Genomic DNA, 15,726 nt, shown 5'->3' on the forward strand with positions numbered 1-15,726 from the left:
ATGTGGACATTGGGGGCTTTAACTTGTACTTCAAAGTGTAAAAAAGGCAAGTCCAAGCTGACTTCCAGACAGGCTTTCCATCTTACACTGGAGCCAGGGTTGTAACTGTTTTTTGTTAAGTGCAGAATGAGACACTACAACCCTGCGAGCCTCACCTTAGAGCAAACGTCAACACTCAAACTCTGTCAACACTCAAGATGTTTTTTCCCCTACTAGCCTCATTTAAACCCAGTGGGGCTTTGTAACTGTGGACATGGCACTGACTCACTACATCTGCTGAAGGGTCTGGATGGGCAAAGCACCTCTTGACCCTTTTTGAAAACCTTTCAGTCACAGGTTTGTACCATGGGTGGAGTGATGTTCAAAGCAAATGAAGGCTGAGTGCCTTTTAGCAAACATACCTACCTACAATCAAAGTGATGTCAAAATAATGAGAATATTTCCTATTTTCATGCTTTATATTTTTTTTTACTTACGGTAAAGGCATCCTGCTTCTCCATTGAGTTGAGACCATCCACGGCAACACTTGTACACAGTCTGGTAGTCCTGTCTGTAAACTTGTCTGTACGCAGTGTAATACGCCGTCCTGTTAAATGAGTAACACAGTTCAAAAAACTTGCATTCAAGTGGAAGAAACAAACAGAAAAAGGCATTATCTGGGCAATAAATCTGGAAATCTAATGTGGCTGAACCAGTAGATTAAGAAAACAAACTTTGACTCCCAGTCACTTTAATGTTCAGCAAACATTTTCCCAGACTTTTTAAGCGTCTCTTTTTAAGTATAAGACCTGCAGACTACAGAGAACGCTGCCTATCCCTGTACTTTGGGACCCCTCTCATTGCTCCACAGTCATTGTGGTAACACGTTTTGTTTACAGCGAGTAATTGTGGCCTTGGCTGTCTTCAAAGCAGCTTTTTGACTTTGTAACACTGTAAAAAATAACACAGGGAAAGCTAGCAAAAGCAGCACAGAGAAAAGTCCATAGAGAAGAGCTAACATGCTAGCAATAGGGCTCCTTCAAAGGAATGCTGGCTGCAGTGATGCCTGTGTGTTAAATAGAAAAGGGGCTTCACCTTGCACTTAAAGGTGTTTGAGAGGTTCAAAGCTGTGATTATAGAAGACAAACTGAAGTTTAAGGAGGTGAGCTCAGGGAGTTAAACTCACTTTGTTTGATACTGTTGGGGTTAAATGAAGGATCATGCCCTCTCTGATGAATTCTTTTGCTTGAATGACTCAAAGAGTAAACATAGAACCATTAATTAATGCTTTGCTCCAGCCAGAGCTCGGGCACGTCATCCCCCGCAGGTGAACGTTGGAGTGTTTGTACGAGAGCAGAGTCAGACATTTAGACTGCAGATAGGTGCATTACTCACCTCCTCTCGTATCCCATGCACCATGACTGTCCCACACAGCCCTGCTTCCACACTTTAACCATGCGTGTGAAGGCCTGCACGCAGGGCTGCCTCTGGGCTACAAGTGTCACCTCCCGCTCCATGCACACATTAGGCCTGCAATGAAAAAAAAAAAAAGAGTTGTTCAAAAATACTTAAGGTGTCAGAGTGTTCTGCTGTGATTTAACAGACGTACATGGCAGTGAGGACATTTATGAGTTATTTATAGAAAATGGGACATCCAAGAGAGATGGGTGTTTTTTTTTTTTCAAAATTTTAAAGATGTAATGCCTGTGACAATACCTGCCGGGGCTGACACTAGGATTTTTTAAGACTTTAGGGGAATTCCTCAAATATAACCAATCTTATTCCTGAACCGCAAAGCAAAAGATGACACCTGAAGGTGGACTTATCTTCAGAATACATCTGAAATATCTCCTTTCAGAAAGTGTGATGCATGTAGGACTCCCAGGTCTCTCTTTTAAATGAGATTTCTGATATTAATGGGACTTCCAGATTAAACAAAGTTTGAATAAATAAAATGTAAATGTGGCGACAATTTAACTTCTATTTTTATCTACCACTCCCAAAGCTAAAAAAGCAAACACACAAAAAAAAAATCACAACCAGAGAAGATTGAAATGTTTTTGATGTAGTCCACATTTGCTGGGAAAACAAAAGCACATGATGCTGAGTTGTCAGTTCCCTTTGCAACATTTTCTAAATAAATGAAAAGGGCAAAAACATGCTACAATTTTCCATTACACATTTGTGTGTTTTTCAGCTGGACATACAGTGGCATGTACATGTTTACACTTGTATGTACAAGGCAGATCATCAGCAGAGACAGAAGAGAGTTCCCCTCCTTGCTCTCTCTCCCTCAGGTGAAATAAGTTAAGCCTTCAGCTGTTCTGTTTCGTCCCTCTTACACAAAGTCTGTCTGGGTTCACAGGCAGACCTGCCACTGATGTCTTCACACCATGTGCGGCTGATCTCTGAGACATTTACTTCTTTGGTTGCTCTCCAAGGACAGTCAGACAGACAGGGAGACGGGAGGCTCTGCATGTGGAGATCAGCAGGAATCTTAAAGACAACCTCCAGCTGCTCATCTCATAAACAATAGTAATCACAATCACCTCCAGCTGTACACATTATCTCCATGAAAGAGCGTATTGTCAGCAGCAGGTAACAGCAGAGATTCTTCTCTCAGCTCATTTATTATTTCAGGGTTTTAAATAGCTGTTAAAGTTGTCTGGCTTTTCACTCTTAGGGTCTTAAAATAAAACTGGGTTTGACAGACTTAGGTATGCAGTGCAGAAAATCCACATAATTATGAGCATTAGTGTGATACCTGGAAGGGGAAAAGAACAGCAGAATGAACCCTCCAGAAAACAGATCTGTCAACTGACTGTTGTGGTGATCAGAAAACAGCACAATCCTCAGGTTTCTGCCACTGTTAGTGTGTTTGTTAGTGCATCTAAGTAAGGGGTGCAGGTGGCTTTCAATACTTCCAATATTCAAAAGATGAGTGATTAATCTGAATCAGCTACACAGTCTTTAACTGAGAGAAAACAGATTACTCACATATAAGGTTGAAGGTTGCTGGGGATGCCATAACGCACTGCAAGAGTTTCTTTTATAAATAATACAAGAAAAGAAAAGTATAAACAATCCATGCTTCTTGTTTTTCTTGGTTTAGTTTCGAAAAATCATTCACTATTCGGACTCATTCATGGGAATAACTGGACAACAGCACGAATGAGAAGAGACCGAAAATAAAAAAATAAGCTTATCAAAAATAAAATCCGCGCGATCAACAGGGGGAAAAAAAACTTAAAAGGCGCGTAAAGGATCTCCCGCGTGGCTATAGTCAGCACTTTCCAAAAGGATCCCAGCCATCACATGCGGTGTGTTTTCTTTCCCTCTCAGCCGGTGTGTGACACTGTCTGCAAACTGAAGCACACCTCCGCTTCCTCCTCAGTGCAGATGTTGGACTGACGGGCAGAGACTCGTGGAGGCTGAGCGCTTTCTGAACTCTCTCCATTCATTTGGTAATGACGGCAGAAAGGGGTGTTCGAAGAGGGGAGGATGGAAAAGGTGCCATTTAACATTCAGACCTTCTGAATCATACACGAGACAGTCTAAAAAGTATACAAACAAACTTAGGAACGGGAAAGTTCCCTCGAACTTTGATTAACTATTTCCAGTTCTATACGGTGTATTGCGGTATTTGACTTAAGATAGGCCACCAACGCGCACAACATTTCCAACCCCGAAATTCAAAGTCCTACTCTTATATCGCGTTTGGTTCTAGGGACATCCATAGGTGAACACAAAGTTCGTTATAAAGGGAGAGAAGCGCACGTGCACCCAAGAATCCCAGCATCTGCACGAGGGAAGCTCATACTCACTTGGCCACAGACAACGACATCCAGGAAAACTGTGATGTACTACCATTCTTGGAGCAACAGAGGAAGTTTGGGGTTAAATTCGGGGTCTAAAGCAGCCAGTGGTCACTCTGCAGGGCAAACAGCTGATGGTGCGGTCAAAGGGTCAACACAGACTACTGCTGCTTTCTAAACAAAGCGTGCATTGCCCGCATGTGTGCTCATGACCCCAACGAGACCCAGGTCACTGGTGTCCGAGCGGCCCTGCATGTTGTTCTCATTAGATCAGGAGCCGTCACCCAATTGGCGTCACTGAAGGTGACCACAAAAACGAGTCTAATGGTTTTCTGGTCTAATTAGTTTGTTGTTCCTGATTTTTTTGCCCTAATTTAAAAATATCCAAGACAAATCACCTGTTAGAAAGCCTCAAAGCATAGGCCTTATCTTCTTTGTGACCCCCTATTTACCTACTTCTGTGTGCAAAGTGTTTATAACATTTGAAGGCTGTATAGGCTCAGAGAAAAATATGAGGAAGATTTACACTAGTTATTCATGTAGCTTACATCCTTTAAGTAAATCTCAATTAATTTAGTCAAACTCTGACATAATTTAAGATATTTGAACTGGACTGAGACCTCTGTGAGAGAGTGAGTCACTCACCGACTTATAACTTTAAAAAATCAATGCACTAAGTGCAAAAAAAAAGTTTACGGATGCTTATCCCTACACAGTTTTGCTTATTATCATTTAAAGAGTATAAAAGCGAACTCGGCCTGGGGCAAATCACTGGCAGAGGTGGATGGGTACATGCACTACTTGGGGTCTGATGATTCAGCACATGTTCAATACGTTGAATGACAAGTCAACCAAAGAGAAGACAACTTGAAAATAATCAAGTTGTAACCTTGTTTTGGACAAGAGCATCACCAAACAAGTCCATTTCAGGGCCTGTATTCACAAAAAAACAAACAAAAAAAAAACCGGTTAAAATTATGTCATCTTAAAATCCCAGCCATGAACCATCTCTTGCTGTCCATCTTTTTTATTGTTTGGGTTAGGGGAGCTGTCGAGGGGAAGGTAATGGAATTTCAAAGTTGTGCATTAACGCTGGGATGAGGACACATGTGGTGGGCCCCCTCAAGAAGCACTGATCCTTTCATTAAAACCCAAGTACCTTGTTCAAAATTGTCATAATCTTACTGGAGAGGGATGCACTGTCAGATGCTGCACTCATGGGTCGGGAATGGAGATGGTCCATACAAAGGTGAAGGTTAACAAATGTATTGTCACTAGTTTGCAATATCCTTGGAGTATTGTGATCTCTAAATGAAGCAGTGATAGATCACTTGCAGCTCTGAGCGACTTTTTTAGAAGAGAAGAGGTGGCTCGGGAATCAATCACAGTGTTGGAGTTGTATACAGTTATGGGTGATGGGTGCAGAAGTGCAAGAGACAAGCTGGAGACGGACATCCACATACACTCAGAATAAAAATATGTGATCTATCCTTGACTAAAACATGGCTGGAAACGCAAAACTTACCAACAAGAAATGACAAACAATTGAGGGTTTCTCCTTACTCATACAATAATACACTCAGTAAAGTGTGTGGAAAGCAGTACTTAGATTCTGGCTTCAATTATATAAGAATTACAGTTAACATCCATTATTACAGCATGATATGAGCTCAGAATGTTGATATTAATAATGGCTCACACATTTTTTTTTTATCTGTCTGAGAATTTGGCCCTGTCTCAAGCAGTTAATTTTATTACCTTTACTATTTCAGTAAATATTGTTTAAATATCTTGATCTGATTTTGACCCCCAGTGTTTTTCTGTCCATGCATGGAAATCTGCTGACACCTTGTGGTTAAGAGCCTGAACTATTTCTGTAGCCTGTTAAAAACTGCTCTCTAAATGGTACAACGAAGAGACTTGAACAAATATTAACACATCATACCAAAAACAACAGGAAATGGTCACAGACGACCTTTGCACCACCCAGTCAAAAACTAAGAGGCCAGCAGGCGGCTGTTCCTCAGATATAATATAATATCACACTCGCTCCGTTTAAACACGGTTAAGTAACTTTACGACGCTCCCTAACTACTACTTACAACACGACCTTTACCCTTCGCATGCTCGCTGCTGTACTTTAGCATGCAGTGGGTAATAACAGGAGCACTCTGCACACTTAGAAGGAGCCACATTATTAAAGACGTGCTCGTACATCTGCCGCGGTTTGCAGCTCGTCGAAACATGTCGTCTACAGCGAAACGGCCAGTTTCCTTACTGGGAACTATGGCGTTTGGTGGGCGAGCTGATGCGGAGCAGAGCCTGCAGATGGTGCAGGCTTTCCTGGGCAGGGGGCACGATAAAGTGGATACAGCCTTCATGTACGCGGATGGAAAGTCAGAGACAGTCATTGGGGGCATGAATCTTCCTAAAACAGGTATACTAGAAGCACGGGTATTCATGTTGAAGGGAAAAACTCAACTATCCTTGTGGGCTAACAAAGTTAGCAAAGTTAAGTTCTTCTGTTACTAATTAGTACATACCCGTGTGCTGACTGCAGCTTGGAATTATGGGTACCAGAAAGACCCACTTCCCTTAGACCCAGTAGGGACTTCTGCTTCTGTAGCTTTTATTTAGTTAGCATATGTTGAAATGCGGGCTAGACTCTCAAATTAGCCACAAATTATTAAAAGTATATTCATGTTACAAAGTAAACTCCTGAAATTTGCTGAATTGATTGGTTGCACTGTTTTGTAACAACTGAAGCATTTTCAATAGTGTTTTCATGAAACTCTCCTTGCTTGCTTACAATGCAGTCTTCTGAGGAAGGGGTTACCAAACTTATATATATATATATATATATATATATATATATATATATATATATATATATATATATATATATATATATATAAAACATAAAGAACAGATAGTTTTCAGTGTTTTTTTCTCAAAGTTTTGATTGTTTGTAAAAATGTATGCACTTCCTGGCTTATGAAAAACATGTTTTTGCAAAAAATTACCTGTTAACTCAATTTTAATCTCTTGACAGTAAGTTTAGCTACCAAGGCCAACCCCTGGGAGGGAAAGACGCTCAAACCAGAGAGTGTTCGCTCTCAGCTTGAGACATCCCTTCAGAGGCTGAAGACTGACTGTGTCGACCTTTTCTACCTTCACGCTCCTGATCATCAAAACCCGATTGAAGACACACTTAGGGCCTGTAATGAGCTACACAAAGCGGTAAAGGGACCAGATGCCCACTGATTCAATAATGCTGATGCACCGCTTACTCAAATAACTGTTTTGATTTTAAAACGTCACTCACAGGGTAAATTCAAGGAGTTTGGCCTTTCAAACTATGCATCGTGGGAAGTTGCTGAAATTGTGTGCATCTGCAGACATAACAATTGGATTGTTCCAACTGTATATCAGGTATTGTGACACTTACTGAAGTAATGGTACCGTTTCATTTCCAGACATTTTATTTTAATAAGCTAGTCACTTTTCATTTAAGCTTCAAAGCTGACGATCGTTTAAGTTTGTGTTTTATGTGAGCTGATCAATTTTAGGTATCCAACTATCCAAACATGGTAGCTTTTGTATTTTAAAGGACCATGGTTAATTAGTCTAACTAGCATTCCTTTCTTTTCTCCATTTCAATTTGTATGCAGTATTTTTGCTGTCTTATACTGTTGTTTCATTTCCCAAAACTTGTAACAGGGCATGTACAATGCCACTACAAGACAGGTGGAGACGGAGCTACTGCCTTGTCTGAAATACTACGGGATGAAGTTCTACGCATACAATCCTCTTGCAGGTATTGTATAGTTTCCATCTTTGATGCGCAGTTTTATTTATTTATTTATTAAATGATGGAAAAAAAACATTATCCACATGCCTTAAATTTACATTTTAAATAGCTATCATGCAGATTTTTTAAGAACGTATTGTAAATGTGGTTGGTATACATTTCTATATCCACACATTCATATAAAATCTTATTAGGTTATATGCCAAACTGTTGTGGAAGTAAGAAAATAAAAATGTTAAGTGTGGTGTAGGGAAAGTATTAAGGACAACAAAATACTGGATAATTTCTGGTTAAATGTGCCCTCTTGCTCCTTCGCAGGAGGCCTTCTAACTGGGAAGTACCATTATGAAGACAAAGATGGCACAAAGCCTGCAGGACGATTCTTTGGCAACAGCTGGGCTAAAGCATACCAGGACAGGTCAGAGACTGGATACTCATTTGCATGAAATATTCCTGCACGCTTGCAAGTATTGAAATCTGTTGACTCTGATAAATCAACATGTTTTTTTTTTCTCTGTTAGATACTGGAAGTTGAGTCATTTCCAGGCGATCGAGTTGGTTATTAAAGCCTTGGAGACAGCTTATGGACCAGAGAAACCCACTATGACATCTGCTGCTATGCGCTGGATGTACCACCACTCTAAACTTCAGGTACTCATGGAGGATTTGAGTAAAATATATCCTTACATTATATGGTTTTATGGGTAAATTAGTTCTGCACTGGCACACCTCACAAGAGTCTGCAAATTAAGAAATTCAAGAAGCTTTTACCATCCTGAACCTAAGGCATGAACTAAGAGGAGAATGCACAGTTTTCTCTTTTAGTGGTCATTAATTCACCAAGTACAACAAAAGTCTGGACACTAAAATCTATACATTTTTGCTAATACTAGTGTTTTATGTACAGTCTCAAAACTATAGAGTCAAACAGTCTATTTAGCAGGTATAGTAATTAGAGAGAGATTGTATACAATCTTAAATAAAAATAAATGTTAAGTCATTGTTTTAATAACTCTAATTTGTCTGTTCAAGGGTGATCTTGGTGATGGAGTCATCATTGGAATGTCAACTATGGAGCAACTTCAGCAAAACCTGGCTGCTGCAGAAGAGGGTCCTTTGGATGAGAGGGTGGTGGCCGCCTTCGATGAGGCCTGGAATCTTGTTGCCCACGAGTGTCCAAACTACTTCCGCTAAGATCTCCTTTTACAGTCCAATCAAACATCAGTCAATCTTTGAAAGATTTCTTGTTCTCATTTTGGTTTTTACAGAAATCACATTTTGTAATTGTTTTCTAATCAGCAGACATATTCAGAGACCAATATGCAGCGATACCAAAAGCACTTCATAATTAATTTATAAATGTCTAAAATAAAACATGGAGATTGTTTTCAGAGAAAATACTTTTCTTTTGACTGCCTTAATGAAACAAACATAAAAAATAGATCCTCAAACATTTTTACTACACCCAAATACATCAAACAGTAGTTTGTGTTTTGTTTACTTTCCTTTTTTCTCAGAGCACAGGGTTTTGGCATCATTATGCAAGTTATCATGTGATCTTGACTCCTGTGATAAGTGTTGAACAAGTGAATACTGAACAAATACTCAGTTTGAAGCTTTAAGTTCAAGATAAAGGACACACGTTCTTGTGTTTGGATAAAAAATGAACAGTGAGAGGAGGTTAAACAGTGTCCAGATGCAGCACTGGCACTAAGGATGAATAGTTTCAGCATCATTGTCCTTCTGCTGCTGAAGGTCAGCAGAAATAATATAAAATATGTTTACAAGCCAGTGGCCTTGAATGTCATTCACTCTGCATCATCATCATCATCGTTGTCTGCTTCTTCATTATCCTCCATGGCCTCTTCCTCTCCAGCAATGTTCTCAAACTCGCCCGTCTCTGAGTTCCACATACATTTGATCTGCACCTTGAATTCTGCCATTTCGATGGCAAAGAGTTTCTGTGGGCGAAATGAAAAAAACGCCAGGTTAAAAAGTCAGTAAGATTTGATGCATCAACAACATATCATGGTTCACATCTTCTGTTGATCAAAAAATTTGAGAACTCACCAGAATACGAGCCTGCTCAGGTGTTAGCACATCTCCCTCCTTACAGACCTCATAGTCCTTCAGCAGTGTCACCACGCCTAAAAACACATGATCCAAACTTTTAACTTGAGGTATGTGATTTAAATATGGGAATGTATATTTGTGTTCCAATTTGCAAAGTTGGATTCTAAACACTGAGCTTAGAGCTGCAGACAGCACGGAGGTATGATGTCTTATGCTTATTAACTTTTCATTTGAAAAATAATTCGAAAAAATCATTCAAACACTAATTATAATCATACCTTTCTTTAGTGCAGTAGGAAGCCCCAATTGTCTCAACTGTGGCTCCATTGAGTGAGGAAACTGATCCAAAGGTCCCTCATCCAGAGTAATGTCCATCTGTGCCTGGTTGCCTGCCCGTGCATAATCCGTCTCTTTGAAATGATTGAAATACCTTAAAAAAGATACCATTCTATTAGCTTCAAATGCAATGTGTGAGAGAATCACAGCTAAAGCTTTTCATTAAATGAGGCATTACTTACTCCTGCACCTCATCCTTTGTTTTGTTCGTGAATAACACTCCCACTTCTCCTCTGAGATATTTGCTGACCTAATGGACATAAAAACATGTTAAGATTCTTCAAGATAACCTTTTGCCATGAATATTGTGGCACTGCATGCAAAGACTCAAATACCTTGTGCAAATTATCTTTGTATTCATCTGTTTCCCCTTTACCCAAGGCAATCATCATGACTTTATTTTTTCCAAAGAAGAACCTGCAGAATAAAAATGTCCATCTGTTAGCGTGGCAAAAATTCAAGAAAATAAAAAGTCAAAATGAAAGACCAGGACACTTTATTCTTTCAGTAACATGTAAGACAAAATTTTGTTCATTCTCAGATTCCTGCCCCTTGTTGAAGATTTAGCATGTTGTTTTTTCATTGAATAGTGAAAACAGCATTTGGGTTTTTACCTGTAGGTTAAACATAATTAGCTCCTCAGTGACACTTTAGTCTGTGACAAATAGTGTACAATCTTTTGAACTCCATGCTGCGATATTACTAAAACAAGCAGTCTGATTTTTAATTTTGGAGACTCAAACTACTCTGACAGTAGTAATATAGCCATACCAGACTCGCTGAAAATGGGCAGAAAATCAGTATAAAACACATCAAGTGTCTGTAAATCTTATGATATACGTCCTGTCGTTACCTGCTGTGTTTCCAGGCTGTCCTGATGTCTTTCAGTTTGTTATTCCTCATGTTTTCCACGGAGAATATGAACAAGTTTCTGTATGTGTCCACACATTTCCGTAACTAGAAAGAAAAATACCAAAAATGATTTAATAAATGAAAATCAAGTTGCTCAGAGTTAGCATATAGCTAGATGCAGATGACACTCACCTCCTCGATTAATTTCTGTTTTAACTCCAAGCCTTTCTTGGCTGTCTTCGTTAACGAAACTAATGGGAAGGGTTTATACGAAGACAATTTGTTAATCACGAGGATCAAATACTTCTTCAGCCATATCTGTTACAGCATTCATATGTACGGTAACTGCTACTTCACCCAAGAGGGCTAATGTTAGCTTGTTTATCAGTTTTCGTTACTTTTCTCCTTCAACAGTCAGCATTCAAACACGTAACGAGATAACATATCCACCTCCCAAAAAAAGTCATTCTGAATTTCACTAAAACATTTATTAACTCACTTTTCTTGTCTCTCTTTGACTTCGGCATGGTTTCCTCTCACGATGGCAGAGCAGCAAACTCACACGTGAAGTGAAAGGACCCCAAGTGTTTCTATGAGTTGTAGGTGGCCGTGTAGTGCCTGATGACAAAAGTAAAGAAGAAATCACGTGCAAGTATAAATAATTAATTATTCAACTGTTCCTCGAGTGTACTACAGCATTTCACTGCTGGTGCTGAATATTTATTAATACACGATTAAGTGTTAATAGATTTGGCTTTATTTGAAACAACTCGTAGGGCTCAAAGAGGCTTTTTCTACTGTCTGTGCTTACTGGTGCAATACAGCCAGATTTTAAAAAGAAAGGACAGCTCCAGTAATTCATTAGAATAAGAGTAGTTAATCTTATCTAATTCACTTCAGTGAAATAAACAAATGTGTGGAAACCTGTTTCCTTAAGGTATTAGAAATAGGTAAACTTTCCCCAATTTTAAAAAAATAGATAGAAACACATGTCAGTTTTATGGCAAGTCCTAAAATTTTGTTTATTTATTTTTATTTATAAGGGCAAGTGGCCTTCCCCCCACTTTTCTCATGACTGTACATCCGTGTCTCATAATTTCGACTTTTTATATGTTATAGGGCAAGTACAAATTTTTATATTTATTTTTTAACTTACTTTTTTGTTAATCGTTGGGGAATTTTCTATATCTATTTGTTTTACCTGGCGGAAACAGGTTTCTATCAAAATGTGACCCAAAGCAGCATTTCTTACAAATTACCGCTAGGGGGCGTCTGAACCAAAGCGACAACATGCAAGAATCGTAAACCTGACATCATCACACATCCACAACGTGGTGCAAACCCATGTACCTTGAGTCCCTTTCAATTCAATATACTATCTCTATTTTTTAATCCTATGACATCTATAAAAGAAAAAAACAAACAAACACGTTTTTATACTCAATCGCTCCAATAGTCCTCTTTAAGGCACATTGGGTCCACTTTCAACGTTATGAGTGATTTCAATAAATGAGATTAGGATGTACAGGTCCTGGCTTCGATAAAAAAAAAGGCCCTAAGAAATAAAAATCAGACTCATTAAACGCTTTTTAATCTGGTGTTTTAAAAACAAACTTTTCATTTACCAGGGGGAAAGCATTAGCTAGAGTAGCACAGGCAGACAAGTTCAATAGCTTTAAAGAATATATCAAATGATACAAATAGCTTTAAAATGATATAAAAATAAACATGTCATATACAGTAAAAGGTATTGGAAGTGTTTACTTTAAGGGGACTGTTGTTATGAAAACCAGCTTACAAACTGCTCATATGCTTTAGCTTTCATTAGGCTCTACAGTGCAGTCATACACACTACAATATACAAAAAAAGAAACAAGAATAAAAGAAAAAAACGCTCTGACAAGAAAGAAAACCAGGCTATCACTGTATAAATCTCTCTGATACAAATGTTTTTGGGTTTTTTTTGTCATTCTAAATCGATACTAAGTTAAGCCTCTAATTTCATGCTTATTTTTTGTATTTTAAATAAGATGAAATGGAAGTCCATTGTAATTAAAGTTTCTTTATCCTATCAATTAGGTTTATGTTTATCCTTTTAGTCATGATGTGATCCGTCTCGTCGCTGCTGTCTCGTGTGAAAGGGAAAGGGGGAGGGACGTGGGAGGGGCTGATGTGGGCGATAGTGCCGAGTTTAGCACTTTGCAATATGATCCGTGCACACCACGGAGAGGCCGGGCTCTGCGGTCCTGCATCCTTCCAGCCCACCGCACCATATGGAGGAGACCGGATAGAGGAAAACTAACGGAGGAATGACAAAGAAAGAAGGTGGACCGTCTTCCTCAGGCTTATATGAACCGGCACAGCATCAGCAGCTCCTGACAAAGCAGAGACAAACAGACATGAGGGTGACGGGAAGGGTGACTGCTGTTGCTTATTGCGGTCTGCGTCAAACCTCCTCGAGATAATGCCCTCGGTGCCTCTTTAAGGACTTTTTGGGGATTTTTGTGAGCTTACATGCGGCAGGGGTCCATGTCAGTATCTCGGGGAAAACATCCAGCAGGGACAGGGATGGTTAGCCAGTCTCAGCCACTCTCAGCATCTGCATTGTAAGGAGAAACTCGTCCTGTGGGAGTGGGATTGTGGGTGAATATGCAGAGATAGGAGGAAGAGTTTTGTTGTGTCTTCCAAACCATTCAGAGCCATAGTTGGTTTATTCGGTGTTGTGTGTTTGGCATCATGAACTCCATGTTTTTCTCTGACACACCACCCGGGCCGGTTTGTGGCGTACCCACCGGGTCGGGTGCGGTGACCAGCGCCCTGCGAAATGACCTGGGCTCAAACATCCATGTGCTGAAGACCCTCAACCTGCGCTTCCGCTGCTTCCTCGCCAAAGTCCACGAATTGGAGAGGAGAAACAAACTGCTAGAGAGCCAGCTGCAAAAAGCCCTGCAGAAACAGCAACGCCACTTTTACGCCCGGGAAGTTGCAGTGCAGACGGACGGTCCCGAATCCAGACTGCCGGGCACCATCTGGAGTTTCACCAGCGTCCGGAGGCAGGGGGAGCGCTTTGAGACCCTGCACGGGCCCGGGGTGACGTGGACTCATCCTGACGGAGTTGGGGTCCAGATAGACACCATAACCCCAGAGCTGAGGGCTTTGTATAATGTGCTGGCCAAAGTCAAAAGAGAGAGGGATGAGTACAGAAAAAAGTAAGTACCGGCTTGTTAACATGTTTGTGGACTGCTGGTGTGGACAAAATGTGCTTGTTGGTGATGATACTACCCACTCTTCAAAAAAGAAACAAAAAACAACGAAATATTTGAACTGATTATAGCTTAACTTTAAACTTGGCTGCTTTTGTTGACTATGAGGGGGTAAACTGACTGAATCACACCCCATAATAATCATTAACAAGCAAGGAATTATGGGTTGTGGACAAATGCTTTGGGCCCCTTTTCTTTTTCGGGTCCTACAGTCATCTTCCTTAAATTAGTCATGCTGCGTACAAAAAGAACTGAGAATGACTACATACCACATAACACTTCATAAGTATGAAAACATAAAGCATTCAGCCCAAATTCTGCATTAGCTCCCCTACCACAAGTTCAGGGGTTGACGATCCATGAAATTAAAACAGTTCACGAGTGAAGAAACTGTTGTAATGTGGGGCTGCATTAAACAGAGACATTTAATCAATAATGCTCTCAAAGACAAGCCTGTTCTGAACACGTTAACCTGTTCATATTAGAGCTTAAAATTGACAGACAGCTCCTCCAACAAAGATTTTAGAGAAGTCCTCTTCAGCCCTTTTAGACCAAACAATCAGTAGATTAGTCACAAATTAGATCAGGGCATGAAATCATCAGTAAGATGTCTGAGAGTAAGATCTGAATGTTTTCATATCGAGATGCAGTTTTCTTTAACCATCTCCTTCATCCAACATGTTTTTCTCACCATGTGGGTGTGACTGTCAAATGTCCCCATATGCTCATCTGACATTATAGTGTAGATACCTGATAGGGTTTCACTTGAGGTCATGTTTCATATGGAGGATGTCAGAGCTGAGAGTGTTTTCTGTATTTTATCTCCACACTAATGAGAACTGATTTGGCTCTGTTTCACACACACTTCTGGGGAAATTCCTTTTCCCGGCCCAGTCTCCACCAATTGTTCCTCTTCTTTAGTCACATTAGTTATGTTTCCTTGAGGACTCATTGATGCGTCCCCGGCTGACCCACGTCACTGCTGGCCGGCTTGGCTGGCTGCTGGGGGGAGACTTTGCCAAGCAGCCGCCAGCTTCTGTTTGCTGCTATGATTCAAGCAGAGAGGCATTTTAACAGCCCCAGTCTACTCGCTGAGGTCGGCTATGACGAACACCGACTTCCCCCTGTGTTCACTGACTCAGTGACACAGAATGTGAGCTCTCTCCCATTTTTCGGGGAATCTTCACATCCTGCCCAGTCATTCCCTGTAACACCAGCAGATCCTTTTTTGAGCATTTCTGCTCCAGGATGTCAGAGACTGGGAGGGCAGCCAGATTGAAAAGTGCTGCGGCTGAGTCCAAAAAAAAATTGGATCTCCACTGGCAAGATTGGGAGCACTTAACTTTATACATCACTGACACAGCTGCCTAATTTTCTTTTAAATAGAGTTTCAGTTAGCAAATACATAAAGCCACTGCACTCTTAATATACTTTGCTGGAAATAGTGGCTGTTGGGTAGTAGATAAACTGGTCCCCTTTGGTTTTTTTATTTTGGATGTGTGGATTGGTAATCCAAGCAACTAAACATCGACACCTTTGCTTGCTGGCACCAGAATGACTGATGTAACTATTTGTACTTTTGGTGCCACTGGTTGAG

General features: G+C 40.3%; 4 protein-coding genes across 7 annotated transcripts in view; 2 read left to right on the forward strand and 2 right to left on the reverse strand.

Annotated features, from left to right (window-relative positions):
* The window catches only part of megf6b (multiple EGF-like-domains 6b), a 78,612-nt gene extending 72,228 nt beyond the window's left edge, over positions 1-6,384 (reverse strand). The window contains exons 1-3 of the mRNA XM_074667797.1: positions 6,338-6,384; positions 1,375-1,509; positions 477-586 (exon numbers count right to left, since the gene is read on the reverse strand). Coding sequence (XP_074523898.1) covers positions 477-586; positions 1,375-1,496 — 232 coding nt within the window. The 5' untranslated portion in view covers positions 1,497-1,509; positions 6,338-6,384. The remainder of the gene's footprint in view (positions 1-476; positions 587-1,374; positions 1,510-6,337) is intronic.
* Positions 5,734-8,964, forward strand: akr7a3 (aldo-keto reductase family 7, member A3 (aflatoxin aldehyde reductase)). Its single transcript, XM_074667849.1, has 7 exons — positions 5,734-6,231; positions 6,847-7,034; positions 7,122-7,226; positions 7,515-7,611; positions 7,924-8,023; positions 8,127-8,256; positions 8,638-8,964. Exons 1-7 carry the CDS (start codon positions 5,940-5,942, stop codon positions 8,797-8,799), a joined length of 1,074 nt encoding a protein of 357 aa, XP_074523950.1. The 5' UTR covers positions 5,734-5,939; the 3' UTR covers positions 8,800-8,964.
* A 305-nt stretch (positions 8,965-9,269) lies between these two features.
* mrto4 (MRT4 homolog, ribosome maturation factor) lies at positions 9,270-11,465 on the reverse strand. Its single transcript, XM_074667861.1, has 8 exons — positions 11,366-11,465; positions 11,059-11,117; positions 10,868-10,971; positions 10,350-10,431; positions 10,197-10,264; positions 9,957-10,108; positions 9,676-9,752; positions 9,270-9,566 (listed from the first exon to the last, which is right to left on the reverse strand). Exons 1-8 carry the CDS (start codon positions 11,391-11,393, stop codon positions 9,414-9,416), a joined length of 723 nt encoding a protein of 240 aa, XP_074523962.1. The 5' UTR covers positions 11,394-11,465; the 3' UTR covers positions 9,270-9,413.
* A 1,583-nt stretch (positions 11,466-13,048) lies between these two features.
* Positions 13,049-15,726, forward strand: part of iffo2b (intermediate filament family orphan 2b) — a 33,712-nt gene continuing 31,034 nt past the window's right edge. For 2 of the 4 annotated variants that reach the window (XM_074676445.1, XM_074676451.1), the window contains exon 1: positions 13,049-14,075. In XM_074676445.1, the coding sequence (XP_074532546.1) occupies positions 13,603-14,075 (473 nt within the window). In that variant the 5' untranslated portion in view covers positions 13,049-13,602. The remainder of the gene's footprint in view (positions 14,076-15,726) is intronic. The other 2 variants (XM_074676458.1, XM_074676466.1) reach the window with 1 other exon arrangement.

This window comes from Halichoeres trimaculatus, unplaced genomic scaffold (genome assembly GCF_033239565.1).
Source record: "Halichoeres trimaculatus isolate MK-OKI-2021-1 unplaced genomic scaffold, fHalTri1.1 fHalTri1_scaffold_1, whole genome shotgun sequence".
NCBI classification, from domain to species: Eukaryota; Metazoa; Chordata; class Actinopteri; order Labriformes; family Labridae; genus Halichoeres; species Halichoeres trimaculatus.